This window comes from Terrapene carolina, unplaced genomic scaffold (genome assembly GCF_002925995.2).
Source record: "Terrapene carolina triunguis isolate 2854851 unplaced genomic scaffold, T_m_triunguis-2.0 Scaffold662, whole genome shotgun sequence".
Taxonomy (NCBI): Eukaryota; Metazoa; Chordata; order Testudines; family Emydidae; genus Terrapene; species Terrapene triunguis.
The window spans coordinates 896,429-911,969 of record NW_020665013.1 but is presented as its reverse complement, the minus strand read 5'-3'; the positions used below and the strand labels follow the sequence as shown (position 1 = coordinate 911,969).

The following is a 15,541-nucleotide window of genomic DNA, read 5'->3' as shown; positions in this document are numbered from 1 at the left end:
GGGGGGAGGTTCTCAGAGCGCTGGCGGTATGGAGGGACCAGCCCCTTCGAGCGCTGTCTGCTCAGAGATGCAGGCCCCCCATGGGCTCAGGCCATGCCATGCTGCACCCTGAGGTCCTCACTCAGTTTTCACTGACTCCAGGGAGGGAGGCCCAGGGACTGTCCCACTGGAATAGGCTGTGGCTTGCAGCTGCTGACCCTACAGGGGGACTGTGTGTGCATGGCGAGGCTACCCGCAAATGGGGTCCCAAGAAGGGCCATTCTTATGCAGCATTTCTATCCCCAGATGTAAACGAGTGCGCCGAGAACCTCGGGATCTGCATCAACGGGGCTTGTATTAACACTGACGGCTCCTTCCGCTGCGAGTGTCCCTTTGGCTATAATTTGGATTACACCGGAGTCAACTGTGTGGGTGAGTGTCACGGCCCTGGGTGGGGGGAGCTGCTCTGGGGAGAGATGGGTGCTGAGTTATTCCGCAACCACCTGCCTAATTCTGGCTTAGACGTTTCTAGCCCTTGCTCTTCCCCCTGAACTCCGGGGTGGAGTTCCTCGCTCCCCCACAGGGGGAGCTTTGCCTGGGGCTGCGTGAATGCACCGGCTGCAGGAAGACGCCAGCCGGAGTCTTTCCTGTGACTGTGCTAACGCCATTCCTGGCCTTCACCCAGATACCGATGAATGCTCCATCGGCAACCCATGTGGGAACGGGACCTGCACCAATGTGGTGGGAGGCTTCGAGTGCACCTGCGACGAGGGATTTGAGCCGGGCCCCATGATGACCTGCGAAGGTAATGTTCCTCTGGGGCATGGGGCACGGTGCCTTTCCCGATGGAGTCCCAGGAGCCCTGCAGTGGGGTCAGTGCAGCCGGTCCTCCCATGCAGCAAGAGCCCCGTCAGTCAGTGGGGGGAAGGCAGAGTCTGACATCTGTCCCCTCCCCCCTTTCCCCAGATCTCCTTTCTCTGGCTGGATCTGGGGTCACATTTGGGGAGGTTTTGGGGTTGTTGGATGCATGTAAAATTATTTCCTGTGAAGGGCAGAGCCCTGAGCACCTCTGCGGGGGCAGAGAGGGGGGCAGAAGGGGAGGCTGTTGGGCTGCCTACTCCAACCAGCTCTCCGGAGCCCATGGCCAGGGGCCTGAGAGAGGGCTTCCCTTCTTAGTGGTGGTTCCTAGTCGTAGCCCCAGAAGGAGGAGTTCTGCCCTCCTTGCCCGCCCGGCATGGCCCACGCCCCACACCTGGAAGGGGGTTCAGGAAGCACAGGGACATAGGGGCCGACCCCATGAGTGCTCCGGGGCTGGAGCACCCATGGAAAAAAATAGTGGGTGCTCAGCACCCATCAGCCACAGCTTCTGGGCTGTGCCACCGATCAGCTGTTTGGTTGGCTCAGGGAGGGGGTTGAGGGAGGGCTGAGAACAGTGAGCGGCAGGTGGGCCGCTGCCTCAGGAAGGGGGCAGAGTGAGGGCAGGAAGAGGCGGGGGGAATGCGGAACCTCCAGGGGGGGGGGCGTGGGGGCAGAGCGGGGGTGCACGGGGGGCCCCAGCCAGGCAGTGTGCACTGGAACCAGCGGGGTGGGGCAGGAAAGGACTGCGATTCTTGCCCCACATACTCCTCGCCGGGCACTGGCAGTGAGACCAGTGTTGCTAAATCTGTGGCTTTGGCACTGCTGAGGATATGTACCAGCTTTCCCCAGCAGGTGGAGCTCCGCTGGGCACTAGGCTCTAGGGCAGGGGTTCTCAAACTGGGGGTCAGGACCCCTTAGGGGGTCACGAGGTTATTACCTGGGGGGGTCGCAAGCTGTCAGCCTCCACCCCAAACCCCGCTTTGCCTCCAGCATTTAGAATGGTGTAAAATATATAAACAAGTGTTTTTAATTTAGTGGGGGGGGGGGTTGCACTCAGAGGCTTGCTGTGTGAAAGGGGTCACCAGGACAAACATTTGAGAACCACTGCTCTAGGGGTTGGGGCTGTGCATAGCAAGCAGCTCAGGGTGCATCTCAACACTCACTGCCTACGCCACGGCAGGGTACAGAACCAGCGTCGTGTCTCCAAGGGACGCACAACGGAGACATTCTGCTGCGGGGGCAGCAGCGTGGCAGGCACAGTGTCCCGTGTGTAGGTCAGACTCATTCTCTCTCCTGCCACTCAGATATCAACGAGTGCGCGCTGAACCCCCTGCTCTGCGCCTTCCGCTGCATCAACACCTTCGGCTCCTACGAGTGCACCTGCCCCTCAGGATACACCCTCCGGGAAGACAGGAGAATGTGCAAAGGTAGGGGACAGCTAACCTCCCTTGGAGCTGTCCTGCCCTCCCAGCCTGTCGCCCTTAACCTGCCCCACCGGCACCAGCAGGAGCCAAGGCCGGAATGCCAGGCTGCCATCTGGGACACCAGCTTGTCTGCTCTTCCCGGCCCAGGGCTGGTTCCAGCCCCCGTGGGGTGTGCGAGCCCGCCCGTTGAGCCTTGGGATAGTGCTGGCTGGGAATGCGGCCTGGGAGCCTCAGTGTTTATCACGGTGTGTAACCACGTCTGCATACAACGGGCAATGGACCGAGCTGCGCACCGTGTCACATAGCAGAGTGCAGTCAGTGCTGGGTGGGGTTCGCTGTCTGCACTGCTGAACCCCCAGCTGGGGCTCAACGAGCCAGGCCGAGCCCAGCGCTCCCGGTGTGTGGCCAGCAGGAGTCAGAGCACTCGGAGCCAGCCGGGGGCCCTCACACACACTGGGACGCACCCAGCTCAGCAGCTCTGGCAGCCTGTACTGCGGGAAGCCCTGGGGGTGGCCGCAGGTCAGACAGATCCCAGGGGTCGCCTGGAACGCAGGCCCTGCTAAGCACAGGAGGGATTCAATGCTGCACAGCTTTGCCAGCTGTGTCCCGTGCAGCTCGGCAGGGCTGGCACTCCAAGGAGCGGGCCGTACTTGGGGGTTGACTCCTTGGGCATGACGCCTGTGCTCACAGTACCTGGCCCGGCGGGGCTGGTGCCCTCGTGTACCCAGAGGATTTCAAGGTCCCTGTGCCAGCTGCTTGGAGTGCAGGCCCAACACTGCCCCCTGGAGCTGATGCAGGAGCTGCACTGCAGCCTGGCTCTTCCTCTCCACATTCCCTGCCCCTCCGCCAGGGCTGTGTGAGCAGCACACGCCTCTTCTGTTAGTCACAGCTCCTCTTTGCAGTGGCAGGTTGGCATTAAGTCCAGTGGTTAGAGCAGGTAACTGGCATTTGATCTCTGGCTCTGCCCCTGACCTGCTGGGTGATCGTGGGCAAGTCACCTCTCTGTGCCTCTGCTTTGCCAGCTGTCGCGCTGGGAGCAGGAGCCCTCACTGCTCCCCTGAGTAATGAACGGCTGTCGGGGAGCGCTCGGGCCCACAGGAAGCTGCATGGGCTCATTCGCTGTGGTGTTGGTTGCAGATCTGGACGAGTGCACAGAAGGCCTCCATGACTGCGAGTCTCGAGGGATGATGTGCAAGAACCTCATTGGTACCTTCATGTGCATCTGCCCCCCAGGAATGCAGCGCAGACCCGACGGAGAGGGCTGTACAGGTACTGGTCAGCTGGATGGAGGGAGGCATTAGCCACAGGGCCAGTGTCCATCTCCCTTCCACACTTCTAGCTGTGGAACTGTCTGTCCAGCTCCGTTCTTGAGCTGTCCGATTAGCCACCCGTCAGCCAGACCTTGCCCTGAACTCCCGAGGCTGCTACTCCTGTTGCATTAGTGCCCAAAGGCATGTTCAGGGCCAGGGCTCCACTGTGCAGTGCATGGCACCAGCCCATGGTCAGACCCAGCAGCGTTTGATTGTGGCCTTTCCCCAGGCCCTCTGCACATCCCTCTCCTGCACTGAGCTGTCAGAAGTGTCCGCATCTGAGTTACACTGGAGAATACTGGCCAGTCCTGGCCTGCATCATGTCCCCTGGTGCCACCACATGGACACAAAGGGCACGTAAAGCTGCCCTAAGGGATACTGGGGAATAGCCAGTTTGATGCCCAGCCCCTGGGCCCAGGGGCAGGTTGAGGGCAGGAGGTGGGAGGAGGGCGCCAGGCGGTGTAGCTGGAGAGCACTGCACTCAGTGATCCCCCCAGTGTAACAGCTGGAACATGCTGGGGCACGCTAGAGCCGTCCTGAGTTTTTGGGGTAAATTAGACCTTATCCTGGGAAGTGTCTGCTGCTTTGCTGTGGTGCTGTTGCAGCTCCATCCCGCTCAGCGGTGGCCCCTGGTTCTCAGGAACCTGAGTCTACAGACACATTGTGTTCGAGCCATTGACCAATTCCCTTCCTCCTAGATGAGAATGAATGCCGCACCAAGCCGGGGATCTGCCCCAACGGCCGCTGTGTTAACAATGTGGGCAGCTATCGGTGTGACTGCAATGAAGGCTTCCAAGCCAGCGCCTCAGGCACCGAATGCATCGGTAATTAACGTGCACAGCTTCACACAGCTCCTACCTGTGCTGAGCGAGTCTTGGTCTGGAAGCAGGGGGGCTTGTCTGGTCCTGTGGGAGTGGAAAAGTCACACACCAGCCTAGTCTCTTCCCCTGGATGAGCTGAGGTGCCGGGAGCCCGGGCTGAGCCTGGGAGAACTGGGCCGTGTGTTTGCAGTATGATGTTGCTGTTCAGAGGCCCAGGTGGTGTGTTGGGCCTGTCCAGCAGTCCCGTGTCGCTAATCTGGGAGGTGCTGATGCCTCTCTGTGCCCCTCCCCTGGGGCACCATGTCCATCGGGGCAGCTCTGCCCCAGGACAGCATTGCCAAGGGCAGATTGTGCAGGGGCTGAGCGATGAGTGCCAGAGCTGGCTGGGCTAAATGGAGACGTGTAATTACTGGGCTGCCCAGCACACCGCGCCCCAAGGCTGCCAGCTGTACCACTGCTCAGTGCTTCGGCAGCTAGACCCTGCAGGCACTAGCCCCGCTGGGACCCAGGAACCAGCCGACACACGCCAAGGGAGAGGGCATTTTCCTAGGGCTGGCAGGAAAGGGAAGGGTTGCAGATACCCTACGCACAGAGAGTTCAAAGTGAGCGATAGCACTTCCTGCTGGGATCCCTGGGCAGTCCAGTGCAGAGCCAGGGCTCTTCCAGCGCAGTGCCTGGGGTGCCCCCTCAGTCCAGTCTCTACTCCAGCAAGTAGGCACTTGCAGGGTTCCAGGCCCGGCTCAGTGTCTCTCACTGAAGCCCTTCTGCACTGGCTCCCTGCCCAGCCACTGCTGCTCTCACATACATCCCACACAGGCCTACACCCACCCGTGACGTCCGGCAGTCACAGCCTGTTCCACACGCAGCTGTCCACAGTTCCTTGGGCTTCTCTCCAGCTCCCTACTGCCTTGTGGATGTTGCTTCAGCTTCCAGTCAGAGCCCAGAAACTTCCTGGCTCAGGACCTATCCCCTTACCTGGCCTGGGGAAAAGTCTGGGCAGAGGAGAGGGGGCTGCAGTGTAACTCCAACAATCAGAGTGTGACACTCCCAGGGCTGGCTCTAGGCACCAGCAAACCAAGCATGTGCTTGGGGCGGCACAGTTTCGGGGGCAGCATTCCGGAGGGGGTTTTTTTGTTTTGTTTTTTTGCTTCAGCAGTTGCGCTCCCGTTTTTTGGGTTTTTTTATTTTTTTATTTTTTTGCACTTGGGGCGGCAAAAAACCTCGAGCCAGCCCTGGACACTCCTAGCGCTGTTGATCAGCGAGGCTTCTCAGGAGAGCAAGGGCTGCCCCGTCTGTCCCTGCGGATGGGAGGGTTAGCCTAGGGACCACACCGAGCTGTTACCTATTTGTTCTGGGAGTGCCCCCACTGGGCTGGGCCCTGTCCAGCTGTACAAGGGTCTGGCAGTACAAGGGGACAGAGGAAAGGGATTCTGATACACAGGTGAACAAGAGTTTCTGCCAGTAGCATGGCAGCGGTGAGTCTCTACGGTTATACGGCTACTCTGCAGCTGGGAGGTGGGACTCCCAGCATGGGCAGAAGGACTCACACTAGCTCGAGCAGAGCTAGTGCACTAACAATAGCAATGTGGGCTGCTGTGTATTTCTTGTACACGGTAGGGTGCAGGCTGCTACTAGCAGGTCAGGCTCCTGTCCCAGATATGGACTGGCTGCAGAGCTTCCTTGGCAGAGACATACACACCAGAGCGTTCACTGTAAGATCCTGTAATGCTCTGCCACGTATGGCTGAGCAGGGCCGCCCAGAGGGGGGGACAAGTGGGGGAATTTGCCCCAGGCCCCGGGCCCCGCAGGGGCCCCCACGAGAATATACTATTCTATAGTATTGCAACTTTTTTTTATGGAAGGGGCCCCCAAAATTGCTTTGCCCCAGGCCCCCTGAATCCTCTGGGCAGCCCTGTGGCAGAGGTTAGTTTAACTACGGTATGTCACACACGGCACCACCTACTGGCTGAACAGTGTAATACAGTTTAGCATTCCATTCCATCGCCCCCTTTAAGTTCTACATTCCTACTATTTACAATCTTTGAAGTTCTTCTTCGAGTGATTGCTCAGGTGTATTCCACTATAGGTGTGCATGCTCGCCACGTGCACCGGTGCTGGAAGTTTTTCCCTTAGCAGTATCCATAGAGGGGGAGCACCGCTGCGACCCCTGGAGTGGCGCCGACATATCACGCCATAAAGGGGGCTGCGCGCTCCCCCCACCCTCAGTTCCTTCTTGCCGCCAGTGAAGGTAGTCGGAACTTGCTCCAGCTTAGCTTAGCTGCAGAGTTTCTAGCTTAGTGGTATCCAGTTTCACTGATCTCTTATCTTACTGAACTTTCTTTCGTGAGTGCCTGGCTCGGGGCATGCCCCATGTCCCAGGCTTCAAGTCGTGCGACTCCTGTCGCAACTCCATGCCCAGAAGCGATCCACACAATCAGTGTCTTCGCTATCTGGATGAGTCTCATGTTAGTGACAAGTGCAAGATCTGCCACTCCTTCAAGCCCCGGACGAAGAAGGAGCGGGAGATCCAACTCCGAGCTCTTTTAATGGAGTCAGCATTGGCCCCGGCATCGGCGCGTCGAGCCGACACCGCGCCGGGCTCCGCGTCTTCAGCGCGTGGCGAAGCGCCTTCGGTGCGCCGTTCCGAATCGGCACCCGGTACCGCGTCCTCGGTGCGCAGCGAGGTGCCATCGACGTCCCGGCACCGCTCCCCAGCTAAGAAGCCAGGGAAGTCTCAGCGGTGCCGAGAGAAGGACAGGGGTGAGGCCAGACCCGAGTTGGGCAGCCCGCGATCCCTGTCGGGACAGAGACCTCCGACGCGGGCTGAGCAGAGTAGTCCAGTCCCGTCCACGCGAGCCTCGCCGGAGGTACGCATGCCTTCGACGCCAGAGGCAGCTCAGGCTGCGCGTGACATCTTAGCGCTTCCGGTGCCGGGAGCGCCGCCTCAGTCGGGCCCCCGATCCCGTGGGAAGCCGCCTTTGGGCGCCCATCAGCCCTCCCCGGAGGTGTCGGAGGTCGAGGCACCGTCCCGGGTCGAGGTGCCGAGCAGAGCCCTGAGACGCACGTCGACTCCGCGTCCGGACTCTTCGACAAGCGGCTCCCACTCCTCCGCTCTTGGACACCGTCGCGGAGGTAACAAGAGACGGCGCCGTTCCTCTTCCAGACACTCCGAGAGGAACAGATCTCGACGCCGTGGGCACCGGCACTCGTACTCAAGCGTCCGCCATCGCAGAGGCCGTGCCCGGAGCGCGTCCCGAGAGTCCCCGGCACCATGGCCACAGGCACCTCAGGGAGTCCGGAGACAGTTCCTCAGACATCTACCTGTCAACATCGTCCAGGTCGAAGTCTCGGGGCAGGAGCCGTCACAATAGAGACTGCTCCAGTCGTTCCCACGGCACCGTGCGCTCTTCCAGGACTTCGGCTTCGGTACACAGCCGTCTCCCTGGGCCGCACCGCGCCGCAAGAACATCCAGTCCTGCCGCCCGATGCACCTCAGTTCCAGGCCATGCCTTGGCAGGGACAATGGTGCCAGTGGGCACCGTGGCCTCAGGCACTTGCGCAGCCAGGACCTCGCTCCATGGCGGGAGCCTCTCAGCGCCGATCCGCGTCGCCTCCCTGGCACCGGGATCAGGCCATGGGCGCCGAACCCCCGGCACTGACTCCGGCACCAAACCCGGACGTGGAGCCCACGGTGCCATTGGCCACCGAAGGCGCCGCACCGTCCATCTCTTCGGCACAGGGCGATTCGGTTGCAGTGCCGCCTCCCTCTTCCCAAGAGGACTTTAAAGCACATCAAGAGCTGCTTCGGAGGGTGGCAGCCAACCTTGAGCTCTGGGCCGAGGAGATGGAGGAGTCCTCCGATACTCTCTTCAATGTCTTCGCCTCCTCAGTACCGGGGCGTGTGGCGCTCCCTTTCCACCAGGGAGTCGCCAATATCACCACGGACCTTTGGCAGACCCCGGCCACTCTCGGGCCTATTTCCAAGAAGGCCGAGAGGAAGTACTTAGTCCCCGCAAGGGATCTCGAGTACCTTTACACCCACCCAGCTCCAAACTCCCTGGTGGTAGAGTCACTCCACCACCGAGAGCGGAATGGCCAGCCCACGCCAAAGGACAAGGATGCTCGTAGACTTGATACCTTTGGGAAAAAGGTTTATTCGTCAGCGAGTTTCCAGCTCAGAGTGGCCAACCACCAGGCGCTTCTGAGCTGTTACGAGTTTAATCTCTGGGGATCCCTCCCCAAGTTTGAGCCTCTCATTCCTGACAAGGATGCGAAGGAGTTCCGGGCGCTGATTGAGGAGGGTGCGACCGCCGCCAAAGCGGCTCTCCAGGCGGCTTCGGACGCAGCAGACACAGCCGCTTGTTCGATGGCTACTGCTGTCTCCATGCAACGGGCGTCGTGGCTCTCGCTTTCGGGGCTGTCGTCAGAATCCCAGTCCATAATGCAGGACCTGCCGTGTGATGGCAAGGCCCTTTTCGCGGACCAGACAGACACCCGTCTGCATGGGATGAAGGACTCCCGCACCACCCTGCAGATGCTAGGCCTGTACGTCCCGCCTGCTAAGGACAAGCCCAGGCCTCAACCCTCTGCTCCGCAACCTAGGGGCAGATATGAACCCCCACCTAAGCGGCAGAGGGATCAAAGGCGTCGGTCCCAACGCCAATCCTGCTCGGCCTCACAGCCTGGGGCCTCTAAGGCCAAACGGCCGGGAAAACGGCGTTTTTGACTTGTTGAGGGGGGTCACCGAGCCTGTTGCCAGTGTACCCCCCACCCAGTTAATAAAGTTACCTTTTCTAAACCGTTTATCAGACTTCCGACTGCAGTGGTCCCATATAACGTCGGACCAATGGGTCCTCAGCACCATCTCCCAAGGGTACAGGCTGCAGTTTGTTTCAACCCCTCCCAACTGTCCCCCGGCCGGAGGAAAGGGATGCAGATCTTCCCCTACCTCGACGACTGGCTGCTCAACAGGAGACGAGCTTCCTGCTAGACACCTGCGGAGCTCTAGGCCTACTGGTAAACGAGGAGAAATCCACGTTAATTCCAGTTCAGTGCATAAGCTTTATAGGGGCGCTGTTAGATTCCCGGGTGGCCACGGCTTCCTCCCACAGGACAGATTCTAGACGCTCAAAGCTCTCATCGCCTCGGTCACGGACTTTCCGGTAACCACGGCGCAGGTGTGCCTCCAAATCCTAGGCCACATGGCAGCGTGCACCTATGTAGTGAGACATGCCAGGCTTCGGATGTGGCCCCTTCAACTCTGGCTGGCCTCCTGGTATTCCCAAGCCAGGGACGGCCTGGACAAGGTGGTCACAGTGCCCCCCAGGGTGGTGGCAGGCCTCCAATGGTGGTCCCTCCCGAGCAACATGCTCCGGGGTATTACCTTCCGAGAGCCCCCTCCCTCACTAGATCTAGTGTCGGACGCCTCGGACCTGGGCTGGGGAGCCCACGTGGGGGAATTCAGGACCCAGGGTATGTGGTCACCAGAGGAACTAATCCTGCACATAAATGTCAGGGAGCTCAGGGCCGTACGCCTGGCGTGCTTGGCATTTCGCCAGCACATACAGGGCAGGGTGGTCAGAGTCCTCACGGACAACACGACCGCCATGTATTACGTCAACAAGCAGGGGGGCACGCGTTCCCGGGCCTTGTGCCAGGAAGCCCAGCTCCTGTGGGAGTTCAGTATAGCCCACAATATACTCCTGCGGGCTGTTTACCTGCCCGGCAAGAGCAACACGCTCGCGGACCGCCTGAGCAGAGTATTCTCCCAACAGCACGAGTGGTCCCTGCACAGGGAAGTGGCCAGGTGGATCTTCCTACAATGGGGTGCTCCCCAGGTAGACCTGTTCGCCACCGCCCAGAATCGACAGTGTCCTTGATTCTGCTCCAGAGCAGGAGACGGCGACGGGGCGCTATTGGATGCGTTCCTGCTCCCATGGTCGGGGCCCCTGTTGTACGCCTTCCCGCCCTTCCCCTTAATAGACAGGGTCCTACAGAAGGTGAAGTCAGACGGGGCGAGGATTATCCTCATAGCCCCGGATTGGGCCCGTCATCATTGGTACGGGACCTTACTGCAACTCTTAGCGGCCCCTCCTCACAGGCTGCCGCTACACCCGGACCTCCTCTCCCAGGAGGAAGGTTGTCTCCTCCATCCCAACCTAGCCGCGCTCCACCTGACAGCGTGGCTGCTCCATGGTTAAATGAGGAGGAGGGGAGATGTTCTGAGGCTGTAAGAAGGGTCCTGCTGGAAAGTAGGAAACCCTCCACGTGACGAACCTACCTGGCTAAGTGGTGTAGGTTCTCTATATGGGCGAGGAATAGAGGTTCCTCTCCCTCTTCCGCGTCTATCCAGCTTGTCCTCGATTACCTCCTGTCCCTTCGGACCCAAGGCCTGGCGCCCTCCTCCATCAGGGTGCACGTGGCGGCCATTTCGGCTTTCCACCCCCCGGTGCAGGGCCTGTCGGTATTCTCGCATCACATGACGGCCCGGTTTCTGAAAGGGTTAGATCGGGCATTCCCTTATGCCAGACCCCCGGTCCCGCTCTGGGACCTGAACCTGGTGCTCTCCCGCCTTACAGGGCCTCCCTTTGAGCCTTTAGCCACGTGCTCGTGGTCCCACCTGTCGTGGAAGGTGGCATTCCTAGTGGCCATCACCTCAGCCCGCCGGGCCTTGGAGCTCAGGGCCCTGACTTCTGAACCGCTGTATACGGTTTTCCATAAGGATAAGGTTCAGCTCTGCCCTCACCCTGCTTTTTTGCCGAAGGTAGTCTCGACTTTTCACATGGATCAGGATATATTCCTTCCGATCCTCTTTCCTAAGCCCCATTCCTCTAATGAGGAACACCGCCAGCACATGTTAGACGTGCACAGAGCGCTGGCCTTTTACTTAGACAGAACCAGGCCATTTAGGAAGTCCCCCCAGCTTTTTATTGCTTTGGCCGAGCGCATGAGGGGACGACCGGTCTCCACCCAGCGGATCTCCCGCTGGATCACCTCGTGCATTCGCACGTGTTACGACCTGGCAGGGGTTCCCCTGCCTCCTATTGTGAAGGCCCATTCGACGAGAGCCCAGGCCTCGTCAGCGGCCTATGTGGCTCATGTCCCCATTCAGGACATCTGTAGGGCTGCTATGTGGTCCTCTGTCCACACTTTTTCATCGCACTATGTGATCGTCTCCCAAACGAGGGATGACACCGGGTTTGGTAGGGCGGTGCTCTGCCCGGGTAACACTTAACACTCCTACCCACCTCCATCAGGTATAGTTTGGAGTCACCTATAGTGGAATACACATGAGCAATCACTTGAAGAAGAAAGGACAGTTACCTATTCCGTAACTGGCGTTCTTCGAGATGTGTTGCTCAGGTGTATTCCACGTCCCGCCCTCCTTCCCCTCTGTCGGAGTTGTCTGGCAAGAAGGAACTGAGGGTGGGGGGAGCACGCAGCCCCCTTTATGGTGCGATATACAGGCGCCACTCCAGGGGTCTCAGCGGTGCTCCCCCAGTACGGGTACTGCTAAGGGAAAAATTTGCGGCACCGGTGCACGTGGCAAGCACGCACACCTATAGTGGAATACACCTGAGCAACACATCTCGAACGCCAGTTACGGAACAGGTAACTGTCCTTTCAGTACGGATCAATGTGTATTGTCCTGGTCCTGAATTGTCCTGGTTTTCTAATTATGTAACCCAAACGTGTAACAACTTGTTCATCAGGCTGTCCGTTAGTTGTAACGACTGGCTGTGGTTGTTCTGGAATTCTTGTTCTGCATCTGCCATCCATAGAGTTTGCTCTGTTGATTGTTCTTTCTGAGGAACATGCTGTAGATGTCAATGGTTTCTTTTGAACTCTCCACTGTCAGTGTCAATCATAAATGATCTAGGCACTGAATTTTTTTTCTTTACAACAGCTGGAATTGCCCATCCTTTTTCTCCATCCAATTTGACACAAACGCTGCCCCTAGGTTCTAGACCCTGCTGTTCTCTACTGAGCGAAGTCTGTTGTAAAAGTGTCATGAGATCTTTTTGCCTTTTTATCCGATTTAGCTACTCTCTTCATGTCTGGCCACTTTGGAAAGAGATTCTTTTCCAAAGGTGGAACAGTAGTTCTGAGTTGTCTCCCCAACAGGAGTTGTGCTGGACTGTATCCAGTAGTTCCTATTGGTGTTGATCTGTAGCTCAGAAGAGCAAGGAATGGATCTTGCTGCTGTAGGATTTTGTTGGCTCTCTCAGCCTTTCCATTGACTTGTGGGTAATGTGGACTGCTAGTAATATGATCAAAATCATATTTCATTTGGAATGACTTAAGTGGATCTCCTTTCAAAAGTCCACTAATATCAAATCCTCCATCGAGTTCTTCCACCTTTCTCACTAAGCCCATCCTGGCTGCCATGCTGTGGCAGAGAAGGTCATTGGTCTTTGATCCTTTGATCACATGCACTCTGAATGCAAAGCTTTTGTCTTTGTAAGCTGTTTCTGTGGTAAATTGACCCATACAATTCAGATACCTCCAGGGCTAGTCAGCTGTGTCCAGTGACTTCAGCTCTGGAAGGGGTTGGCGGTGATTGTAAGTCCCTTCTGAGATGGTTGTGACATCAGCTCCTCAGTCAGTTTTAAAGTCAGTTATCTTGCCATGAATGTTCAGTTTCACTTTCCAGGCAGGGTCTGCATGGTCACAAGTGATAGATCCCAGAAACAATGGCTCTTGATTGTCTGTAATATGAGTCAACTCCCTGACTGCTTTGATGCAGCAAACAGCTGCAAAATGCCCATAGTTTGTGCATGTATTACACCTTGCGCCTCTGGCTGGCCATGCATCCTCTTTTGGGTTATGTTTTTTTCCACACCCTGTGCATGTACGCTGGAATTTGTCCCTCTTAGCCTGGGGTTTTATCATAGAATTATAGGGTTAGAAGGAACCGCAAGGGTCATCTAGTGTAACCCCCTGCCAAGATGCAGGATTTGTTGTGTCTAAACCATCAAATACTCCAGTGTCTGTTTACAGCTTCTAAGTTAGTGTCAGGTTTTTCAAATTGCTCCTGCCTTTTGTTCTGTTGTTTGACTAGTTCAGACGGCTTTGCTCTCTGGATCACTGTGACTAGGGCTAAATCTCTCTTCAGTTGCAGCTCCCGACAATCCGCCTGTCTCTGATATTTTCATGTTTTGCTTTCCCAAAATCAGTTTTCAGCCAATGCATGCAGAGCTCTTATAAAACATTCAACGTTTTCCCCTGGTTCTTGAATTCTCTGGTGAGAACATGCTCTTTCATAAACCACCTTTCTCGAAGGTATAAAATATGCATCAAACACAGCCAGAACAGTTTCATAGTCAGCTTTGTGACTGTCTTCAATAAAGTCAAATGATTTCAAGTTATGCTGCGGCCTGCTTCCCCATAGCATAAATTAAAGAAGATACCTGAATATCTCCAGTGTCTTTATGCAGCTTTGTAGCAATTTGAAATCTTGCAAAATACTGCCTCCAGTCTGTTCATTGTGAAAGTTTGACAACGCTGAAGGTCTCTGGAGCACTGAAGAGTGGCGTGTTGATGAGATCCTCCAACCTGTGTTGCTTTGTTCCTGCTGTTTGTTCTCCTCTGGCACTAGTTTACTTCTGACTTCATGTCATGTGCTTCTTCTGTGTGGTATATTGCAAGGCTGCAGCTAGCAGATCAAGCTTCTGTATCATATAGAGACTGACTACTGAGCTTCCTTATGAGATAGATAGACACCAGATTTGTTCATTATAAGATCCTTTAATGCTCTCCCAGGTATGGCTGAGGTTAGCTTAGCCTGTGCATTTTGCATCTAGTGGCTGAACAGTGTAATACAGTTTAGCATTCCATTACATAGACGTTGCGGCAAGGGTGGTCGCTTGGGCTGGCGTCCTGAGGTCAGAGCTGGAGGGTCAGGCCAGGAGGGCTTGGACTCAGGCAGCTAGCTCAAGCTGCCTCCCACCCCGCAAAGTCCATGCTGTTATTTTTAGCGCACTACTCGGTCTGAGCTTGCATCAGTCTGTCTACCCACATTGGAAATCCCACCTCCCAGCTGCAGTGTGGACATACCCAAAGAGGAACTTCCATGCAGGTAGGCTCAGGGAGGTCGCACCAAGCCAAGGGCTCACAGAAGCAGACATAGAGGGGCTGGGGATTCCAGGCTAGAGTGGACAAAGCACTAGATATGTCCTGCAAGGAACAATCCTGGCCCAGCTCCCCAGAGGGTGCGCATAGGGTCTGCCCCTGATGTGACTCTGAGATGCTAGGCTGGCCTATCTGACACCAGCTCTGCCCACCGGCATCCCCCAAGCTGCAGAGTAGACCTGTACATAACATTGGGGCTGGTCACACCCCATCCACAGCCAGTTATGGGCCCTGAATACAGACATGTCAAGCAGCACTTCTACCTGCTGCAAGTCCAGGTGTCCTCTCCCACCACTGTCTCCAGCTCCCTTGTCGCGGCTGGCGCTGGCACCATCCCCGTCACTGCACTCCTCTTTCTTTGCTCAGACACCCGCCAGGGATTCTGCTTCACTGAAGTGCTGCAGACCATGTGCCAGATGTCCTCCACCAACCGCAATCTGGTCACCAAGTCTGAGTGCTGCTGCAATGGTGCCCGCGGCTGGGGGACCCAGTGTGAGCTCTGCCCACTCCCAGGAACCACCCAGCACAAAAAGATGTGTCCACATGGGCCTGGGTACACCACCGATGGGCGAGGTACGTGCCAGGCTGCTCAGTGCCTACAGGATGGGGACAGGCGGGTGGGTAATGGGCCGGGCATGCGCCCCCCATGGTGTCTGCTAGCCCTTGGCGTCTGGGTGCACAGCAGCACCTCTGCCAGTGCCAGGCCAGTGCAGTGTCTGCTCCCCCAGGGTCCCAAATCACCCTGTGGGGGATGGGTGCAGGCTGGGTGCACCAGCTGGAGCAGGCTGCACCTTCAAAGGGCAGGCACTGTGTGTGCACTCCTCTGGGGAGGGCAGGATTGATCCCCCAGGGCACAGCCCTCAGAGCTGCCCCTGGGGTGGAGCAACTGCAAACGGCCCTTGCCCAGTGCGGAGGCTGAACCCCTCCACCATCGCAGGCAGAGGTTGGGTGCCCTGACGCATTGCATTGACGAGTCCCTCCCTCCTCCAGACATCGATGAGTGCAAGGTGCTGCCCAA

At 57.4% G+C, this 15,541-nt stretch overlaps 1 protein-coding gene across 1 annotated transcript in view; it reads left to right on the top strand.

Moving 5' to 3' along the window:
• FBN3 (fibrillin 3) overlaps positions 1–15,541 on the top strand; it is a 109,234-nt gene that overhangs the window by 74,493 nt on the left and 19,200 nt on the right. Inside the window, 7 exon segments of the mRNA XM_029913472.1 lie at positions 286–411; positions 665–784; positions 2,142–2,264; positions 3,399–3,530; positions 4,270–4,395; positions 14,890–15,096; positions 15,514–15,541. The exon segment at positions 15,514–15,541 is cut by the window's right edge and continues 18 nt beyond it. Coding sequence (XP_029769332.1) covers positions 286–411; positions 665–784; positions 2,142–2,264; positions 3,399–3,530; positions 4,270–4,395; positions 14,890–15,096; positions 15,514–15,541 — 862 coding nt within the window.